The following is a 22,112-nucleotide window of genomic DNA, read 5'->3' as shown; positions in this document are numbered from 1 at the left end:
TTGACCTCTGCGTGGGGAACATTCCCTGGAGAAGGAAATGGCAACCCACTCCAGTATTCTTGCCTGCAGAATCCCATGGACAGAGGAGCCTGGGGAACTGCAGTCCACGGGGTTGCAAAAGAGTTGGACCCGACTAAGTGATTAACAGTTTCACTTTCAGAGTTTATTTGGCCCATGATTTTGGAGATATCTCTACACTGTAAACATTAGGGAGTGGGATTAATTCCTGTTGAGGTTTATTCCTGTGTCAGAAGTTGGAAGGAGGATCCAGATTCACTTGACCTCCAAAGAGACACTCTAAGAAAAGCGGTGAGAGGAATTGGGTCCCTTTGTCCTTTTTATTTATTCTTAGGTTTTATTTATTTATTTTCTGTCTGCGCTGGGTCTTTGTTGTGTGGGCCTTTCTCTAGTTGCAGTGAACGAGGACTACTCTCTAGTCGTGGCCCAAGGGCTGTGCTGTGGTTGCTTCTCAGTGCCGAGCACAGGTTCTAGGCATGCAGGCTCCAGTAGCTGTCTTCAGTCTTAATGCAGAGACTCCAATCCAAATAATCAAACACATACACACACACACACGAAGTTTTATCTATGGAAAAGAAGCATCCTATTCTAACTGGGAGACAACCATTATTCCATTAAGGATGAGTAAGATTCTACACACTCCTATTGGTAACATAGGATTCTTAAAGGAGCCCGTCTGTGTGGTCTGCTCATAATGCCTATTTTTACGTCAAAAAGACAAAAGGCCCACGATGTTGTTCTCATGATGTCTCGCCAAACATTAAGTCAATAAATTCCTATAAGATTTGAAGAGGCAAAATTATCTTTCTCTTCCTATAAATTATTCCCAAATCCCAAAGGGCAAAAACTATTGGACAGAGGGTCCTCAGTGACACTGAACGTTATGAAACATAAACAGTTGAGGGTAGATATGTGTTTTTCCGTTCATGCCATTTTAATTCAGACAGCTGGCAAATACCCATTAGATGATTATTATGCACAGGCACCATTTTAAGCCCTGGTAAAAGAAAGTGAATAAGAAGGAGAAAACCTCTTGGGGACGTAGATTAGTGAAAGCTTACATTCTGATTCACTGGTGCTCAAGCTCACGTGCTCAGCCGTGTTCAACTCTGTGACCCTGTGGACTGTGGCCCACTCGGCTCCTCTGTCCATGGGATTTCTCAGGCATGAATACTGGGGTGGGTTGCCATCTCCTCCTCCAGGAGATCTTTCTGACCTAGGGATCAGACCTGCGCCTCCTGTGTCTCCTGCATTGCAAGCAGATTCTTCACCACTGGGCCACTGGGGAAGCTCTATACTCTGGTTTTATATTGTTGTTCAGTCACTCAGTCATGTCCGACTCACCATGGACCGCAGCATGCCAGGTCTCCCTGTCTGTCACCATCTCCCGGAGTTTGCTGAAACTCATGTCCATTGAGTTGGTGATGCCATCCAACTGCCAGGGGACTGTGTAATTTCCTCAGTTCTATCTTGCTGCAGCTAAAATTTGAAGTGGCAGACCAGTGTTACAGCTCAGTTACAGCTCGGTTTTATTTGGCAAGCAAAGAAAAATACATCCTTGAAGTGTGAGGGTGCGCCAACCCAAAAAAGGAGCAGAGAAGAGAGAGGCCCAATCTTGGCTCCTCTTTTTATATGTTTTTCTCTTCCCCCCGAGCCTGCTCTATGTAAACTGTGCTAGCCAGGAGGGCTGTTTCTTTCACCTGAGGTTCTCACTCCGGTCCTTGGACCTTCCTTTGTTCTATTTTCGTGGGATATTCCCTTTCTTTGTCTTTTAGCCACCGCTATTTGGGACTCCTTTTTCCTATTCTAATTGCCTGACATAACCATCTCATGCTCTTTTATCCCCTCCTCCTCCTGCCTTCAGTCTTTCCTAGCATCAGGGTCTTTTTTAATGAGTCAGTTCTTCACATCAGGTGGCCTAAAGTATTGGAGTTTCAGCTTCAGCATCAGTCCTTCCAATGAATATTCACGACTGATTTCCTTTAGGATAGACTGGTTGGATCTCCTTGCAGTCCAAGGGACTCTCAAGAGTCTTCTCCAACACCACAGTTCAAAAGCATCAATTCTTCGGCGCTCAGCTTTCTTTATAGTCCAACTCTCACATCCATACATGACTACTTGAAAAGCCATAGCTTTGACTACATGAACCTTTGTTGGCAAAGTAATGTCTCTGGTTTTTCATATGTTTTCTAGGTTTGTCATAGTTTTTCTTCCAAGGAGCAAGTGTCTTTTAATTTCATGGCTGCGGTCACCATCTGCAGTGGTTTTGGAGCCCCAAAAAATAGTCTGTCACTGTTTCCATTGTTTCCCCACCTATTTGCCATGAAGTGGCTGGATGCCATGATCTTGGTTTTTTGAATGCTTGGTTTTAAGTCAGCTTTTTTCACTGTCCACTCTCACCTTCATCAAGAGACTCTTTAATTCCTCTTTGCTTTCTTGCCATGAGGGCACTGTCGTCTGCATATCTGAGGTTATATAGAATGCAGCTAACATTCTAGTTAGAGACATATTCTAAAACATATTCAATCTGAACCTACTCCATAAAATTAATACAATCACTAGAGTATTCAATTAGTGGTTACTTAATTGTTCATTGTTAAGCAATCCTTCATTATTTAAATTTTACCTTTCCAATTAAAATGTCTATTTTGAATTCTCTGAAGAAAATGAATATGATAGATACTTTAGATAGAGGGCCTGTGAAAGGTGAATAGAAGTATAAATACAAAGTGAATTTTGTTAACCACCAGTAATCAACCAGCGCTTTCTAAAGTTTTACCTTTAATGAAACTAGTATTAAAAAAAAATGTGATATTTAAAGCTACTAAAATTTGCTAATTTTTTTTTAATTTTTAAAAATTTTATACAATTTTAAAGTGCTACTTCCCGTTTACAGTCACTGTACCATATTGGCTGTATTCCTCATGTACAATACGTCGTTGAGCCTATCTTTTTTTTTTTCCTAATTGAAGGATAATTTCTTCACAATGCTGTGTTGGTTTCTGCCATACATCAACATATCAGCCACAGGCATACAGATGTCCCCTCTCTTTTGAACGTCCCTTCCGCACCCCACCCCATCTCACCCCTCTAGGTGGTCACAGAGCGCCAGGTAGAGCTCCCTGCATCACACAGCAAATTCCCACTGGCTCTCCGTTTTACGTGTGGTGATGTGTATGTTTCAATGCTTCACTCCCAATTTGCCCCACCCTATCTTCCGTCATTGTGTACTCAAGTCTGTTCGCTTCGCATTAAGCTTATCATATGCCCAGTAATTTGTGTCTGCCCACTACCCCTGTATCGCCCCTTCCCTCACTGGTGACAATCGGTTTGCTGTATTTTTCAGATTCCACATATGAGTGGTATCATACAGTATTTGTCTTTCTCTGTCTGACTTATTTCACTTAGCATAACACCTTCTCAGGTGACTCCATGGTTAAGAATCTACCTGCCAATGCAGGAAATGGAAAAGACGTCTGAGTCAGGAAGATTTCCTGGAGAAGGAAAAGGCAACCCACTCCAGTATTCTTGCTTGGACACTTCCATGGTGGGCTACAGTCCATGGGGTAGCAAAGAGTTAGACACGATTGAGCACCTAGGCATGCACACAGCATGAATACCCTCCAGGTCCGTCTACGTTGCCGCAGATGGCAGCATGTTGTTCTTTCTTATGTCTGAGTCGCATTCTTAAATACGTATGCATCACATCTTCTGTATCCATTCATCTGTTGATGGGCACTTAGGTTGCATCCGTATCTTGGCAATTATAAATAATGCTTCTATGACCATTGGGATGCATGTTTCTTTTCAACCTAGTGTCTTTGGTTTTTTTCAGATACATAACCAGGAGTGGAATTGCTGGGTCATATGCTAGTTCTGTTTTTAGTTTTTTGAGAAGCCTTCATACTGTCTTACATAGTAACTGCACCAATTTACATTCCCACTAGCAGCGTACATGAGTTGCTTTTCCTCACATCCCCACCAACAGTTATTAATGTTCTTTTTGATGATAGCCTTTCTAAAAGGTGTGAGGTGACATCTCATTGTGGCTTTATTTGCCTTTCTCTGATGATTAATGATGTTGAGTATCTTTTCATGTGCCTGTTGGCACTTTTGCATTTCCTCATCAGAAAAATGTTTAGTTCTTCTGCTCATTTTTTAATTGAATTATTTGGTTTTGATGCTGAGTTGAACAGGCTATTTATATGGGTTGAGTATTAATTCCTTATTAATCGTATCATTTCCAAATATTTTCTCCCATTCAGTAGGCCATCTTTTAGCTTTGTCGGTGGATTTCTTTGCTGTGCGAAAGGTTTTATGTTTAATTAGGTTCCATTTCTTTATTTTTGCTTTTATTTCCTTTATTTTAGGAGACAGATCCAAAACATATTGCTAGGATTTATGTCAAAGAGTTTTCTGCCTATGTTTTCCTCTAAGAGCTTTATAGTATCCAGTCTTACATTTAGGTCTTTAATTCATTTTGAGTTTATTTTTGTGTGTGTTGTAAGAGAATATTCTAATTTCATTCTGGTGCATGTAACTGTCCAGTTTGCTCAGCACCACTTATTGAAGAGATTGTCTTTTCTCCACCATATACTCTTGCCTGCTTTCCCATAGATTAATTGACCATAAGTGCATGGGTTTATTTCTGGACTTTATTCTGTCCCATCGATCTAAGTATCTGTTTTTGTGCCAGTGCCATACTGTTTTGTTTGCTGTAGCTTTAGAGTATAGTCTGAAGTCAAGGAACATGACTTCTCCAACTCTTCAATATTACTTTGGCTATTTGGATTCCTTTGTATTTTCATATGAATTTTAAAAGTATTTTTTCTAGTTCTGTGAAAAATGCCATTGGTGTTTTTATAAGAATGCATTTAATCTATACATTGCCTTGAATAGTATGGTCATTTTAACAATATTTAAATGACTGATACTTGGTCATTGAACAATCCAAGAGCCTGTTATATCTTTCCATCTGTTTGTGTTATCTTCAGTTTCTTTCATCATCATCTTAAACCTACCTAAGAAGGCAAAAGACCCTTTTTTCTGTAAATTATAAGATACTGCTGGAACAAATATACAGTATTTTTAAGAAATAAAGGGCTTCCCTGATATTTCAGTTGGTAAAAAAATCTGCCTGCAATGCAGGAGACCCCGGTTTGATTCCTGGGTCAGGAAGATCCACTGGAGAAGGGATAGGTTACCCACTCCAGTATTCTTGGGCTTCCCTTGTGGCTCAGCTGGTAAAGAATCCACATACAATGCAGGAGACCTGGGTTCAATCCCTGGGCTGGGAAGATCCCCTGGAGAAGGGAAAGGCTGCCCACTCCAGTGTTCTGGCCTGGAGAGTTCCATGGACTGTATAGTCCATGGAGTCACAAAGAGTCAGACATGACTGAGTGATTTTCAGTCATCCTTAAGAAATAAAAATAGTTTGAGGAAATGATGTAAAGCATAAGAGAATCAAAATAATTAATTTTTATTCTTTATTAATAATTGTATTGATTATTTAAATTGATGATTTTATTATTTCAATAAAATAATTTTGAAATATGTGAACACATGTGCTTATGAGTATGCTCAACAAAGCTTATTACATGTTTGTTAAAATCCTTCCATTTTCCTGTCAGTCACTCATGGGACATAAATAATTCACTGATTGCCTAGTAGGTGTAGATTTGCTTCATTTGACTTTTAAAGGATCATTTTAACTAGAATTACTTTCAGTTTAGGGGAAACATAGAGAATACAAATTGCATCTTGTAAAGGGGCATTTTTTAGATTGCCCTGTAGCCATGGAAACATCATTTTAGAGTCGTAAACCTTAACTAGACCTACTCCTGGTTTCTGAAGCATCCTGTGTGCACTGTGGCACATCAGATGCAAATTCTGTTAGATTCTCTGGTGTCTTTCCACTGCTCACTGTTTTTAAACGGACAACTGTGTGTCGGTAAAGACTCCAGGCACAGAAGTGCATGTGAGTGTGTTCACTGCATTTGTTCAACAGCCAGGTGAAAATTAGTGTCTTAAACCTTTCCTACTTATCTTTACATTCAAAGAATGTCCACAGAAGTAACTCATTTCATCCTGTTAAATAATGAATGTTGGATCCCTGGCACAATACTAATATATTCCTTCAATCTCCTGGCACTAATGCTATATGGTATTACATTTTTTAAATTATCATTTTATTCTTCCAGATCTGTATATGTGATAATTTCTATTTCTACAATATCAAATCTGTAAAACTCTGAAAACTTCAGTTATATTTTCTTTATTCTAAATCTACAATGTTATTCACAAGTATTATTCTATCTGGAAATATCAGAAACTATTTCTTAGATACATCAGGCGATTCATTCATCCAAAGTGCTAAAGTATATTCAAATTACACGTGATGATGTTCCAACATTTATCTATTGGATGGGTTAATAGACATTTCCAGAAAGAGACAGTTAATTGTAAATACTAACCTCCAATTGTCTTATACAAAGGTTGTTGAATTTATTAGCCTAAGAATTTTACCCACCAAATGACTAGCTCTTTTTTTTTAAGTTTTGAATTTTAGTGTTCCAAATATAGTTGATCTATTACCAAGTATTATAAACATAGGACTTTACTGACTTTTTATCGCTGGTTTTTAAAATATTGTGTGATAAACTTAAAAAACTTCAGAACAAAAATTTTTAAAGTAGTTCAATGACTATGATCATTTGATAAATATCAGAGCCAGAAACTTGTGCTTGAGCAAGCTAAGAAAGTCATTAACAGCAGTATTTCTGATGGAACTAATGTTATACCTTTTCAAGCTACACTGAATCTAATAATCTGTGACAGAAGAAATGAGAAAAGGTGTGAAAGCTTTTCATTAAATCAGAAATTGAAAGAAAGGGGAAAAAAGATTTTTTTCAATTTGATTCATAGCTCAGATGACAGGGTCCCAGTGGAAAAGAAATTAATTGTCTAAATGGTGCTGACCTTTTACACTCCTTGCCCCATATTCTGGAAGTGAATTCCTAAATCTATTTGCCTGCGATGATATGAAGTTTATACCCAGGCAACATTTGAATTGCAAAGGGCATCTTCCCTTCACATTCCCCCTGCACAACCCACACCATGTGCCTTTATTACGAAGCAGCAGGGGCCTGTGTCGCGCTGGTCCCGGTGCTTAAAACTCTGGCAAGAGCAAACCAGTCCGCGCCGTCAGCCCCGCTCTACCTCAGAATCTCCCCTCAAGAAACTCCAACAGCCTCTCGGCTTGCTCTGAATACAGAAAAATGACAAGCTCCAGGGTAGCCTGGGATGAGATGAAAGTTCAGGCCTTTGGAAGACTGATAAGTATTCTTATCAACTGGGACCTGATAAGTATTCTGGATACTTTGTGCCTGTTTGATATTTTCTACCTTGCCACACATATTTTTAGGAATACATATTAATAATGTGCAGTAACATTTCCTAAAAGCAAATTTTGCTAACCCATGGCCTACTGGAAATAACATCTATAGCTGCTGCCATTTAAAGCTCTGTGAATTGGATAAGGTGTGGAATCCTTGGGGGCTTAATTATTTCAAAAATGTAGAAAAATAGCTTATCTTACAAAGGCAGAAAACTGAAAATGTGTGATACAATATATACATACACATAAACACACATGCAGAGAGAGAGAAGATTTTTATTTCATTCCAAGTCAAAAAATAAAAGAGGAAAAGGAAACTACTTTTTCCATTTTCATTTCCTTCCAGGATTAATAATGAGGTTTTTTTTATATACGTCATTTCATTTATTGACTAAAATAATGTTGGGGAATAGGTATTTTATAAGTAACTGGTTTAAGAGAGTAACTTCCCTAAGGTCATCCTGATAATAAAGGCAGACTCAAAATTCAATAAGGGTCTGTAAGATCCACAGACTAGTATTCACAGATGATATTAATTTTAATCAGTGCTGTACCTTTATGATCTTTGATGATAATTTAACTTAATTTTAAAATTAAATTCACTTATCTTTTTAATGTAAAATAAACATATCTTTAAAACTAAACTTTAGTTCAGTCTAGTAAATGGAAAACCATGTTATCCTTCTCGTAAGTAAGGAATATATTTTAAATAAATATAATGAAAAGAGACGACTTTTTAAATTTAGTTTGTTGTTTTCATATGTTGAAAAATCTTGCATTCCTGTTTTTCTCTCTCACCCTCTCCCCTCTCTCACTGAAAACAAAGACAAGAAAACGTAGACAGTGGTAGAGAGATGTCAGAATAAGCATGAGCAGAAACTTTCTCTTTATTGCAATCAGAACTGTAAGAACACCGGGCGGGACAATTTTCTCACGATGGAGTCAACGTCTCGAATGCATCTTCCCACCTAACAGCGTCTTGGGCACCTGCAGCTGTTCGCTTACCACTCTGAGAACAGGGAGCTCCGCCGAGCTGCCCCGCACTCCACACTTGATGAGATGATGACTAAATGACATTCTGATTGGCCATCACCCTCCTACAGTCGTCTGCCTTGTAGTTTTCTGCTTGAAATTGGCAGAAATTTTACATGCAAATTGACTTGTTAGTTTGCATTAGGAAAGTATGCCAAATGTTACAGAATTTGATACTTCTTTTTAATCATGTGCATAGCTTCTCATTTAAATACCTTGATGCATCTCATTCCTCTGGATTTTATCTGTGTGCTCAAAATTTGCAATTTTTGTTTCTATAAAAAGCAATGTCATCTCTTTTAAAATTTTCTTCTTAACTTTTACTGTAAGAAAAATGTTAGTGTGAATTGAAAAAGCTTAAATTATCATGGTATTTATATAAAAAGTAATAACTATGAAGTCAGTCTCAAACTTTATCCAGAATTTTAAATAGCCTTTAAATTTAAGATTAATTTTATTTTCTAATCATTGAGGCCACATTTGAGCTCTGTAAATACTAATGCTAGGCAAGGACATTTTTCCTTGAACTATCTCTAAATCGAGTAACTATTTCTGAAAGTAAATTGTCCAGTGCTCATTCGTGTCTGACTATTTGCGACCCCATGGACTGCATCATGCCAGGCTTCCCCATCCTTCACCATCTCCCAGAGCTTGTTCAGACTCATGTCCACTGACTCAATGATGCCATCCAACCATCTCATCCTCTGTCACCCCGTTCTGCCCTCAATCTTTCCCAGCATCAGAGTCTTTTCCAGTGAGTTGATTGTTTGCATCAGGTGGCCAAAGTATTGGAGCTTTAGCTTCAGCACCAGTCCTTCCAATGAATATTCAGGACTGATCTCCTTTAGGACGGACTGGTTTGATCTCCTTGCAGTCGAAGGGACTCTCAAGAGTCTTCTCAGCACCACAGTTTGAATGCATCAATTCTTCAATGCTTAGCCTTTCTTATGGTCCAGCACTCACATCCTACAAGACTACTGGAAAAACCATAGCTTTGACTATGAGGACCTTTGTTGGCAAAGTGATATCTCTGCTTTTTAATACACTGTCTAGGTTCGTCATAACTTTTCTTCCAAGGAGCAAGCATCTTTTAATTTCATGGCTAAAATCACCATCCACAGTGATTCTGGAGCCCAAGAAAATAAAGTCTGTCACCATTTCCACTTTTTCCGTATTTGCTGTGAAATGATGGGACTGGATGCCGTGATCTTAGTTATTTAAATGCTGAGTTTTAGGCCAGCTTTTTCACTCTCCTCTTACACCTTCATTAAAAGGCTCTTTAGTTCTTCACTTTCTGCCATAAGGGTGGTGTCATCTGTGTACCTGAGGTTATTGATATTTCTCCCAGCAGTCTTGATTCCAGCCTGAGCTTCATGCAGCCCAACAGGAAAATAAATCAGGTTGAAGACATTCACCATAAAATTGATGTCTTTCCTATTTGAGGTATAGTATTTCCTTATGGTATATTTTCTTTAGATAAAATTGGTTACTTCTTTTCACAACTCAAATGGGTTCAGCCAATGAAATGATTACACTAAAATATTAATGATGGGTAGCTGCTATCACCTTATAGTCATGTGGCCATTGATACTGATGTAAAAATAAAACATGATACAGAAGTCCAATTACAAAATACCATTATCTGTGACCCTCTAAAATAAAGTTTATTTATTTAAAATGGTTTAAGGTTATGTGCAAATAAGTAAACATTCGTAATTCTTTGTGACTCAGAAGCCAATTTCCTGTGCTCTTTTACTTGCCTACATTGTTAGCAGAAAAATAAAGAATCTGCAGAATAGTGTCGTAAAAGCCTTCTCTGATGGCTTCCAAGCACTCATCTACCAAAACCCCATTAGACAAAATGCAGCTCCTGAGGCCTGAACAAACCAACAAGTCGCTGGGGACATTCTGTCTGAAACTTCATCTGAACCATTATTTTCCCAGCACCTCTCATCGAGAACACACATTTTTTTAGAGGAAGTTTCCTACATTCAGACATGAGCCACCTATTCTTTGATGTTTATTCCAAACCAAGTATTTATTTTAGTTTGGCCTTCAAATAAGGGCCACAGTGTGATTCTGGACTGGATTTATTTTATCCCTTTCAGTAAGACCCCGGGTAGGTGACTTTCTTTCCTTATTGCCTCAGACTTCTCTTCCTTAAGATTTGAGCACTTGTAAAAGGCTATAGAAATCATTTATAGTTTCCCATGTACACAGCAGCTGTAGGAGATGCTGCACTTATGTTCCAGGTAATACCACAGAGGGACGACTCAGCAATAAACACCGCGTGTAGGTGATAATTACAGAAAGCCAGGCAGACACAGTGCCCTTCCTCTTTAACACACAGCACAGTTCAGTGGTCATGAGTCTCTCCTAGATTTCCAAAGTCAAAGCCGATGAACAGATGATGATACTGCGTTCTGTTCAGGTCCATAAAGCGTGATTTCCTAGAGGAATCTAATTATAAAGGAAAAAATCACTTCCAATAAAAATTGGGGACAGATTTGTTCACAGAAATCTTCCAGAACTCAGCTTATCTTAAATTATTTCATCAATTTATTCAATTAAAATGCTCCAAGCTCTTATCTGTCTTGACCCATACCAGAATGATCATATAATTGATACTATTTCTAAATTCTACCTTCTCTTATAGTATTAAGGAGAAAACAGAGGTAAGTAAGCTGGTATCCAAAACCTATTTCAAAAAGGCACTGGTGGGCAATATGATATAAATTTGTCCTATAAGACAAAGTCCAATTTCCAATACCTCCTTCTTGTTTCACAAGCCTGGGGTTTATTTTTTAGTAATCAGGCAATATGACTCTGAGATCTCTCTGAATTATTCAGGATTTTCTTAGATCCAGCGTAATCTGAGTGCCAAGAGTATTTTCATAGTATCCCAAAGCTTTAAACCTTAAGATTTTTTAATCAACTGAATTTCTCAAATATATTGATAAAAACACTTTATTAATGAAATAATAGTGTAATTATTTCTTTCACTTTACTATTTCACTTGCTCAATCAGATTAATTTTGCTCAATTTAAAATTGAAGATATTTTATTATGTTCTAATTATTTGATAAGTATATACAGTAAATTTAATTAAATTAAATGAAAATTGTTAAATAACCATGAAAACCTTTCCCTAGCTATTCTGAATGGTTGTGAATTAACTATATTATCATCAAGGGCTTTTAAATTTCAACCTCTAGACGAATCAATTCTAAATCACATTTTTAGTTATATATAAAATAATTTTTAAAATATTTCTTCTTGTGTGCCAAAAGCAGTTACTCAAAGAACTGTAGAAATCAATAAAAATGTGTAAAATTTCAAAGTTCATAATAATCTTAGCATTAATCAGCATTTGGCTTCTAGCATTGGAATTAACTTAAGCAATTTGGAGTATTATCCTAAAATTATCTTTTACTAGCATTGGGAGTAACTAATGGTTGTTTGACACTATATAATTAGCATGAGAAATCAAAATCAGTGCATGATCAAATACAAGTTATGGGCCAAATAAGATTACTATGATTTATCAATTCAGCTACTCAAATATGATTGTCAGTGAACCCAAAACACTCAAAACACAATCATAATTATCTTCAGAAAGTATCAGAGAACAGTTTTGAAAGAATTAAGAGAAATATTAATGTGTTACTTTGTGGAACAGAACATTCAAGCTATGATAAATCATATAATTCATCAATTATTTGTCAGCATTTAATTAAATTTTTACACAGACATTTTAAATAAACTTGTAACCCACATTAGATAATTTTACTCTGAAGTTAAACATTATTTTTTCTTAATCAAATGTATTTTTACAACATAAAAGGTCTCCTTTAGACAGATGCCTAAAGATTTTAATTTTAATGATTTGAATTAATGCAAGGCAGAACTATTTTTAAAAAGCCAAACAGAGAAAGGTAGGTGGTAGGCTATATACGAATCCTAGTACTTTCTTAGTAATTTCGTCTCTTTTACCCCACTCACCACTAGAACACCAGTGTATTTTCACATCCCAGTTGAGATCACCTGTGCTAAAATTAATATCGTGCCCAGTCTGAATCTGCCTGCAATGCAGATTGGGTTCGATCCCCTGGAGGAGGAAACTTCAAGGCACTCCAGTATTCTTGCCTGGAAGATCCCACGTATAAAGGAGCTTGGCGGGCTACAGTCCATGGGGTCACAAAGAGTCGGACTCGACTGAGCGTACACATGCCTGACTCCCTACTGTCTTCCTCCTCACAACTAGGCAGAATAGAATGCTACAGAAAGCACCGCCCCTAAATAAAGCACCACGGCTTTGATTTAGTCAAGACATTCACTGTCTGATCCAAGGATAAGTCAGTTCAGTTCAGTCGCTCAGTTGTGTCCGACTCTTTGCGACCCCATGGACTGCAGCACACCAGTCCTCCCTGTCCATCACCAACTCCTGAAGTTAAGGATAAGTGACTAATATCAGGATGATTCTTGCCCAATGACCTACCTCACTGGTTTGTAATTAAAATCAAACAGAACATACTTAAAGTGTTCTATGAACTTTCACACACTATATACATAAAATTTATTATGTTGATTTTTGTCCATGCCCAGCGTCTTAGCCCAGCCCCAGACACTAAGAATAGCCCAAACACAATCACCTTGCTTGGAGCAAATTAAGGGAGTCTTAGCTGAGTAATTCAGATGCCACAGATTTTAAGACATTCTTGTTTCTCTTATTGTAAGTGTATTAGTTTGTCTAGGTTTATTCTAAAAACTGGATCCTACTTTCTTCCTGGGAACAAATAGGGTCCAAATATAGAAATGAATAAGTGAATCAAAACAAGGAAGTCTTATTCTTCAGATTCCTGCCCTAATATTTTGTCTAATACCAATCCACTCCCCGTAGAGCTGGTCTCTGCCTTCCTCTCTCTTACTATTTTGGAGAAATGACCTGAATTCTTGTCCCATGGATGGGATCCTCCTGGTATCTCTGTAGCTCTCAAATTAGGTTTGGCTGTCTGGTGTTACCACACTCTCTAGGTTTTGTCTCAATATATAGCTCAGGCAATTAGCAGATTTAGACTCAAGAAGCAAATTGTCTCCTACCCACTCTCATCCACAAATGGAGCTGGAGTCTCTGTGAGGTGAAGAGCTCTGTGCCCTCCTAAGTTGGTTAAGTCAAAACTGTGTGCCCACCAGCAGTGGTTACCAGGGAAGGCCCTCCTGCCTTGGCTGGGGAGTCAGGCAAGGTCCTTCTTCACTCACGAATCACTTTCTTAACCACTCTGTTACTCTGGTTTACTAACGCTCTGGAGTGACCGCAGAGAACTGTATGGCTCCTGATGCTGCTGCATTTTATCACACTAAACACATTATTTACTGTGGTAAACAATGAATTAATGAATCCAAGAGAAGACAGTAGTTACCTCTTATTTGAACATTTGTGATTTCAATTAAATGAATTGGACTCTAGAAACACAAATGATCTGTGTGTCTGGATGTAAAAACTATTACTTCACCAATGTATTTGTTAGAGATATCAGTAATTAAATACAAAATGATATAATTAACTCTGAAAAGAGTTTTTTAAAAATCACATAAAGTAAGCCTTGTCCCAAACCAAATATCCATAAAGAAAATGACATTTTTAATTGTCATTTTACATTAGCACATTATTTTCAATTCAGTATCAAAAACTATATCTATATCATCAATGTCATAAACTATAATATGAATGTCATAAGTTTGGCAATCACTTTACAATATTTGTAAGAACACCAGTTATTTGGATTTGGTAAATAAAGTTAAATTAACATTAATTTTGTTTTCTTTTTCCTTTTCTGATGGTTTTATAATAGTGCTTTCTATTTTTCTTCATTTTATAAGAGAGGACATCAAACATCTGAGCATTACCTTTGTAATAAATCCAATGGTTTTATAGAAAATGACTGATTTTCCTTGTCTTTTCATCTTTCCATTTGGTATGAAATAAAGCCTAAGGATCTGGAGATTTGTGAACCACTATAGTATAAATAGCTAGGGTTTTGTCCCATGGTCACACTGATGAATGTTGAAAGACAGATGGAGCATAAGATAAAGATATGGGAATATGGACAGAATGATGAGTGAGGATTATAAAGCTGAACTGTTAGGAATTAGAGGTAAAGATAGGTAAGGAGGGAGGAAATGGGATGGAGATAGGAAAGAAGCAGTAAGAGTGACCAGGTAGCACATCCAGAAGATGGTTGGCCAACAGAGTCCTAAATCTCCGAGAATCACTGGAGTTAATGTGCATTATAGATCAGTCAGCAGTTGCACCCAACTTAAATGCTTGACGGTAGTTAGACAGCTGAAGCAGGAGAACTCCCACCGGAATAACTGTACAAGCTTGTAACATCTCTCAAGCTTCCGATATTCCCTTTCTGCCTTTAATCCCCTGGTGGGATTCCTGAGCTTACTATTTAACTTACTATCCTAGTCAGTCCCTGTCACCAGGGTTAGAGGCTATCAGCCTCTGAGAATCACATAGTAGGGCAGCTGCCTTCATTTGTAGACACAGCAGTGAGTTACTACCCTCTTTTGATTTGATTGTGTTGATTTGGTTTTCATTTCATTGTGGATTTTCTACTGTCATTCTTTGACTTTAAAGTATAATGCAATTTTGGCCCTGGAGTTTATCAATTGAAGGTCACTTTTAATTTGTAATAAACAGTCACTTCTGGGATTCTGTTTATATTATTTAGAAATTTGGATTGAATTGGATCCCAATTATAATAAGGGATTTGTAAAAGTCAGATGTATTCACATTGTTTATAAAAAGTGGATGGTTGAATAATTACTCAATAAACATGATCAGTGGTGACAAAAATATAGATTATTCCTGCTCATGAGATTTGCTTTTCCATAAAATATTAGATAACTTCCATTACTCACATTTTTCTTTTAATTTTTTTGCTTTTATAGAAATATAGATTATCTATATTTATTCATTATAAATCTCAATTCAAAAAAGATAACAAGCATTTCTGACGTGAAAGACTTTCTTTAAAGTATGTTTTTGTAGTAGAGTTCTAAATAAGGTGTGTTTATTCAATATATTGCTGTACTTATTTTATTTCAAATATATTAATTCCTGAGGCTTAAAATTAAATGTGCTTTCTCTGTAGATTAATACTCTCCTTTTCAACGTTGTCGAATAGAAGTAAATTGCTTGGTTGAATACAAACTAAGCCCATGTGAATGGCTGTTTTTCTTGTTTTTCAGAAATAGGAGACACTGAGAGTTGAAAACGCATTCATCATCAGGAGAATTTATTTTAAAAGCATCCAAGCTCCTGTACAGTCAGTAGATAAATTACCCACTATTCAACAGAAGGAAAGCACAATTAGTTTCACATTATACTAAACAAATCAGCTCTTTAAGTGACAGTCATTTTTGAGAAAAAGGCAGCAAGAATGTCATAGTTGTTCCCTTTCTCCCATGTCTTTAGAAGCAAACAACTAGTCTCTTCCCAGACTACAAGTTCTATGGAAAGCAGGGTGAATATATTTTGCTGTTGGTTTAGATAAGGAGAATTATATTCATGCCTGTATCCATATGGTTAATAACAGCCACTTCATGTAATCTGCCATCACTTAACCTGAAGAAGCAAGATTAGTAAACGTTACATAGACAGCTACTGCAGCATTTTAAGCAACTCCCATCTGCAATAATGAAGTGATCAATGGAGGTCTTGGAGGAAGGAGTGCAGTGCAAGCATACAGCCTCCTGCGCACATGAATCGTTCATCAAAACCCCCAGACCACAGTGGCTTATGCTCACAAGTCAGTCATAGCTCAGTTGGTGAAGGATCCGCCTGCAATGCAGGGAACCCCAGTTGGATTCCTGGGTCGGGAAGACCCCCTGGAGAAGGGACAGGCTACCCACTCCAGTATTCTTGGGCTTCCGTGGTGGCTCAGCTGGTAAAGAATCCGCCTGCAGTGTGGGAGACCTGGGTTTGATCCCTGGGTTGGGAAGATCCCCTGGAGAAGGGAAAGACTACCCACTCCAGTATTCTGGCCTGGAGAGTCCCATGGACTGTATAGTCCATGCGGTCAGGTCACAAAGAGTCGGACATGACTGAGCGGCTTTCACTTTTCCCTTTTATCCTTCTATAGGCTAAGTTTAATTTTATTTATTAAGATATTCATTCCACATTTACAAGGGATAATTTTTGGTACATGTATATAAGAAATGTACAAAATTTCTTTACACCACACAAAAAAGTAGCACATTGAGTTTGACCCTTAAGTTCAAGATTTCATTGTCTCTTCTCATGTAAATGCACACAGCCTGAAACTACATAAAGAACACATAGAATAATGTCTTAATTTTTAAAAATTACATATATATTTTATCAGTAAGGATATAATATATATTGTGTGAGAATAAGGTAAGAAGAAGAAAAAGAAAGCAGGACTAAGAGAAAGAAGTGGAAAGAGATAGAATGTCAAAATATTAAAGTGTACTTAAGCCAAACCCGTGAAGTTTCTTTCCTGGTGATTTTTTCTATGCTTTGACTGGAGAAAAGATTATTAACGGTATATATTTTGCTATTTTTAGTTGTTTAATTTATGCAAGTTTTTAACTCAAAATTGTTAGGCATTAATTATTAGGATTATATTTATAAGTAGAACAAGTTTTACAAAGTACTTCTAAGAATTCTTTTAAAAATGATTGCCCCTGATTAATTAAATGTTGCAAATGACATTTGTTTGTCATGTTTATAATTACTTCATTTGTCTGGTTTAACAAATAAAATCTTTCTGAAAATGAAATAATTCTTAAAATCTAATAAGTTAAATGTATTAGTATGATGTCCTAAAGTTTTGTTAGACTTTCCAGTATCATACTTGAACATGATATGTGGATATAAGACAGATCACAAAACTGAAATATTATGTCTCAATTTTTAACTGCATATTCTAAGACAGAATCACAAGGCTGTCACATTAATAGACTAAATTGTTTGAAATAACACATGTTTACAGTACCAAATGTTCACAGATTTCGTAACACAGAAATATTAGCACTATGCTTTCTGTTCCTTTAAACATATCCGTGTCAACTCTGAGTCATCTTAGAATTAAAAGGTATCTACTCACTAAGGAAGACAACATCCAGTAACTGAAGCCATCGAGACGCGTCTGTTCTTGAGTGTGAGGCGCACGCCCATCAAAGAAGAGAAAATACCATCTCGGCTCCGAGTCCCTTTCGGCCTGGAATCCTGACCGGACACGTGACGCACAGCTGCAGACGCCCAGGGCCGTTCTCACCACCTCAACCACTATGTCAGTCTGTTTAATAGTCTCTGTATCACAGGCCTCAACATTTAGTTAAAGGTCAGGTCACCGGGTCCTCCGGCCACTCGTAGGTGTCAGGAACTGCCGGAAAAAGCAGCCAGTGGACGTGACCTGCCAGCCCTCACTCAGCCTCACGAGATGGGGCTTTGGTCTGCAGCATTTTCTCACTGAGAAGTAAAGAGCCCACAAAGCTTTCGTCAGCCTCACAGCTTTGTACGGACATGTTGGACTGGCCAAAAAATTCCTTTGGTTTTTAAGTAAAAATAAGAGACACATTTTTCATTTTCACCAAGAACTTTGTTCTGTTACCTTCTGCCATTGTTCAACCAACTTCATAATTCCAAAATCTTCCCCAAACTTATCTTTTTGAGCAAAGAATCATCTTCCAGAGAATTGAAATTGTTTTTCCTTTAAGAGGATTTTGCAAAAACAAAAATAAACTGACATCCAAAGATGCAATGTCTGCTTGATACAGCAAATGAATCAGAACTTCCCAGCCAAGCTGTAAGGGTTTTCCCCTGGTCATCAAAGAAACATGCAGTCTTGCCATATCCTGATGGAGGATTATGCGTTTTCTGTTGACTAATTCCAGACGCTTTTCAAGGAGTGATGCTCTCAGTTCGTCTCATTGGGAGTGTTGGAATTAATTGTTTGGTTTTCTGCAAGGAGCTCAGAATTGAGGACTCCTTCCAATTCCGCCATATTCACAGCGTTACCGTCTTTGGATGAAAACCTGCCTTTGGTGTAGTTGGCGGTGGTTCGTCCGTGACCTCTTCCATTCCACATTATTGTACTGTATGCACTTTTCATCACCTGTCAGAATTTGTTTTTAAAATGGTGCATTTTATGTTATGTTTCAACAGAGAATCATGTACAGAAATTCTGTCAAGAAGGATTTTTTTCACTTACGTGGAAATCAAACATCAAAGTGATTAACATACAAAGTTGATGCAAATGACTTTCAGCAATACTTTGAGTATGCTGGCTATCTCCCATGTGGTGTGACTTTGACTGTTCTCAATGAATGTCTCAATTTGATCGCTATCAGCTTCAACAGGTGTCCTTGGACCTTGGAGCATCATCCAGCAAGAAATCGCTAGCACAAGACATCGCAAACCACTTTTCGACATGGTTTGATCAGTCGTAGACCCTTCTCTATACACTGCACAAGTTATTTCTTGCATTTCGGTTGCATTGTTAACATTCTTGAAATAAAAAGGATAATATGCCAGAAATGCTGCTTGATTTTTCCATCTTCAATATTAAAATGGCTACACAAAAATTCACCAGTTTTGATAAGGTTCTTTTTGTTTTTTTTAATGCACACTGATATGACATCTGTCACAATACAGTCTAACAAAATTGTTTCCAATGAAGTTAAAGACAGCTAGAGCCAGCTTACAGGGGGGAAAAAAAGGAATGAACTTTTTGGCCAACCCAATACTTTCCTGGTTTTAGCTTAAATAAGTGTTCCTTTGTCCTGCATAAAGGTGTAAAGCAGTGGTCCTTGGACACGCCTCTGTCTTCTAGTGTTTCAGACTCCATGAGAGCGAGCTCCGGCTCCTCAGGCAGCGGCAGGGATACTCGTAGATGACTTACCCCATTCACTCTCAGGGAGGCTCGCCAACCGTAGGGACTGGCACACACAGTGAGCTGTAAAGTGTCATTCCCTCCAGTGCCCGACCATACCAGGTTTGGCTTGACAGCTTTGGTGCCACAATACCAAGACAAAGATGTCTGGAGTTCTCCCCTGGGATTGATAACCAGGAGCGCTGCAAGGTATATTGATAGCTGATGTATGATCTTCTCAACAGCATCTCCCATCCAAACTGATTTGCTTGTCTTTGACTGTAAGACATAGGTTTCCTAATGCCAAAAAAATCTGTGAAGTTGACAGATAGTAGGTTTAATTATATATTTTACCTAAACACAAAGACCTCGAACTTGATAGAATTCTAGAATAAATAATTGCCCTTCTCCACTAGTCTAAATAATCTTGCATCATTTTATCTTCATATTCATATTCAATTTCTCAATTCAGTTCTTCAACCAATTGAATTTTCACTTTTAAATGGTGTTTCCTGGCTCATGGTTTCAGCCTGAGTCTTTCACTGTCCTTCCTGCCTCTGGATTCCTTCTTTTGTAAACAACATTGTGTAACTCAGATCAGATCCCTGTATTGATTTTTTTCTCCTATCTAGGTATGTAAGGCTAAGGAATGTGCTCTTAAAAGCCTTTTCCAGGTGAAAAATTCTCCATGTTAACTCTTTAGGGGCAGTAAAGTTTCCTGAGCAGCTCAGGCCTCTTAGCCTAGATCTACTAGTGGTTCTCTTCTGACCTCGACAAATAATTGAAAAATAATTGTTGGTCTCAGTCAGTAAATCAACTGGATTTAAAAAAAAAAATTCTATCATGCTACAAACATAAATAATTTTAGTATTGTATACAACAAAGGATCTGAGAACTTAAAGCTTCTCAGAAGTATTTATCCTAGACATCTAAGACTCCTTTTGTCTTTTGCCTCATTAAGCCTTGAAATCTAACTTATATATCTTTGCATGCTATCAGCAATGAAATAAAAATTTCTATATTTTAAATAATTTTTCTTTCTCAGTTTCTACAGATAAAGTGATTTGAAGTAATGAATGATGCCATCAAAGCAGAAAAGAGAAACTGTGAAAACCCCCAGAAATGTGAAAGGAGGTTTCCTACAGGATAGCAGCATCTTCGGTTCAATTTATAAAAACCCAAATAAATAAAATGGACAGTATTGTTCAATTTTAGAAATTCCATTTCTTCTATGTTCTAAGCTGTATAATTGTCAGGTTTTTATGGTTTAGATTGTAAATGTGTTCTTCCCTTTGCTAATTATGTTTTTTTTTTAAGTCTTTAAAGTCTTAAAATGTGAAGGACATTTATGAATGGTAAGGGAGACACTGTATACAAATGTATATTTGTAAAAGCTATTTTTATGATTAGCATGTTTTACTGTTGATCATATATAAAAGTCAGGTGATATTGCAATTATAAACTTAAAACTTATTTCCAACAATGTCATGTAAGAAAAGATACATTGTATGCTAGTTTTTATAATTTATTTTTAACTTATAGTTTAAAGTACTTCAGATCATAAGGATAAAATACTTGAAAAATTGTATTTCTGCCCTCAATAAGCACCATTTTTATTAATAAAGAATGCAGATATTTCAGATGTGATTCAATAGTTAAAGGATTGTTGGTTTGACCTGTAATTAAATTGAGCATCCTCTGCTTGACTGAACTGAAATGATCCAGTTAATACCCAATATTTCAGTCTGGGTAGGAGATCCCATGGACGGGTTTTAATGCCAATACAGATAAGAACTAGATTGGCAAGGAAGACTGTCTTGCCTTTGGATCCAAAAGTTCAAATTAGTGCATACGTCTACTCATTCCATCTCCTATTACTAAGGACTCTCCATCCCTGGCGCTGCAAGCATTTTCCAGATGCCCTTAGCTGCTGTCTTGTGCTGTGGAAATGGAAGAAACCATCTTCACAGACTAGGAGAATTAAGTGTATAATTTCTTAATAAATACTGCTTCTTTTAAAACAAAGTTGGTGTGTATCTTTCTTTGGGGGTGCATTTAGTTTTAATACTCAGTTTGAATTTTTAAGTCATTTGTAAAGTCACAAAATCAGTGCAATAATGAAAGCAGCATAACCTTATTAATATGCAGATTACATGTTCTATATGCCTACATGTTTTACGGGATGACATATTCTGGGGCACATTAATTTGGTATGTAATAGAAAGTCAGAGGGCCCTCAACCCATGATGGAAGGCATAGTATGGTTTATATTTCTAGAAAGCACATTTTTAATTCAAATATAGAATTATGAGAAAGTATTTCAGGATAGAAGGCAAAACTACTTGAATATAGGTATTTATGCTCTGCCCAACTAAACTCTATTACTAAATGATTGTCAGCTCATTAAAGAGCAGAGAGAAAACATGCAACCTCATCAAGAGCATTTTATAGGTTTAAGGCCACTTTTTTCAAAGAAATTGAGGATCTAAAATCACCTTTGTGTGTTTTGTCTTATTTTTCTATTTTAATTTCACTAAGGTGAGTAATCCTCTTTCTCTATGTCTTTTAATTGTAAACTAATGAAATCTTACACAATTTCATCCGACAAAGAATATCAAAAAAACAAATTTTGAAGAACAAAAGGATCTCTGTTATTAAAGAAAATAAATACATTGCATTTTCCTATTTAAAGTCTTTAACAAGTTGCCCACTACAACCTAGAGGCTGGATCAGGAATGTGTTTCCTTTTTAAGAAAATGTGA

General features: G+C 37.1%; 1 protein-coding gene across 7 annotated transcripts in view; it reads left to right on the top strand.

Moving 5' to 3' along the window:
• RALYL (RALY RNA binding protein like) overlaps positions 1-21,375 on the top strand; it is a 782,895-nt gene extending 761,520 nt beyond the window's left edge. For all 7 annotated transcript variants that reach the window (XM_070477450.1, XM_070477455.1, XM_070477449.1 and 4 more), the window contains one exon: positions 20,396-21,375. In XM_070477450.1, the coding sequence (XP_070333551.1) occupies positions 20,396-20,413 (18 nt within the window). In that variant the 3' untranslated portion in view covers positions 20,414-21,375. The remainder of the gene's footprint in view (positions 1-20,395) is intronic.
• Positions 21,376-22,112: the final 737 nt, after the last annotated feature.

This window comes from Odocoileus virginianus, chromosome 15 (genome assembly GCF_023699985.2).
Source record: "Odocoileus virginianus isolate 20LAN1187 ecotype Illinois chromosome 15, Ovbor_1.2, whole genome shotgun sequence".
In the NCBI taxonomy this organism is placed as follows: domain Eukaryota; kingdom Metazoa; phylum Chordata; class Mammalia; order Artiodactyla; family Cervidae; genus Odocoileus; species Odocoileus virginianus.
The sequence above is the reverse complement of the archived record's forward strand: the minus strand, read 5'-3'. Positions and strand labels throughout refer to the sequence as shown.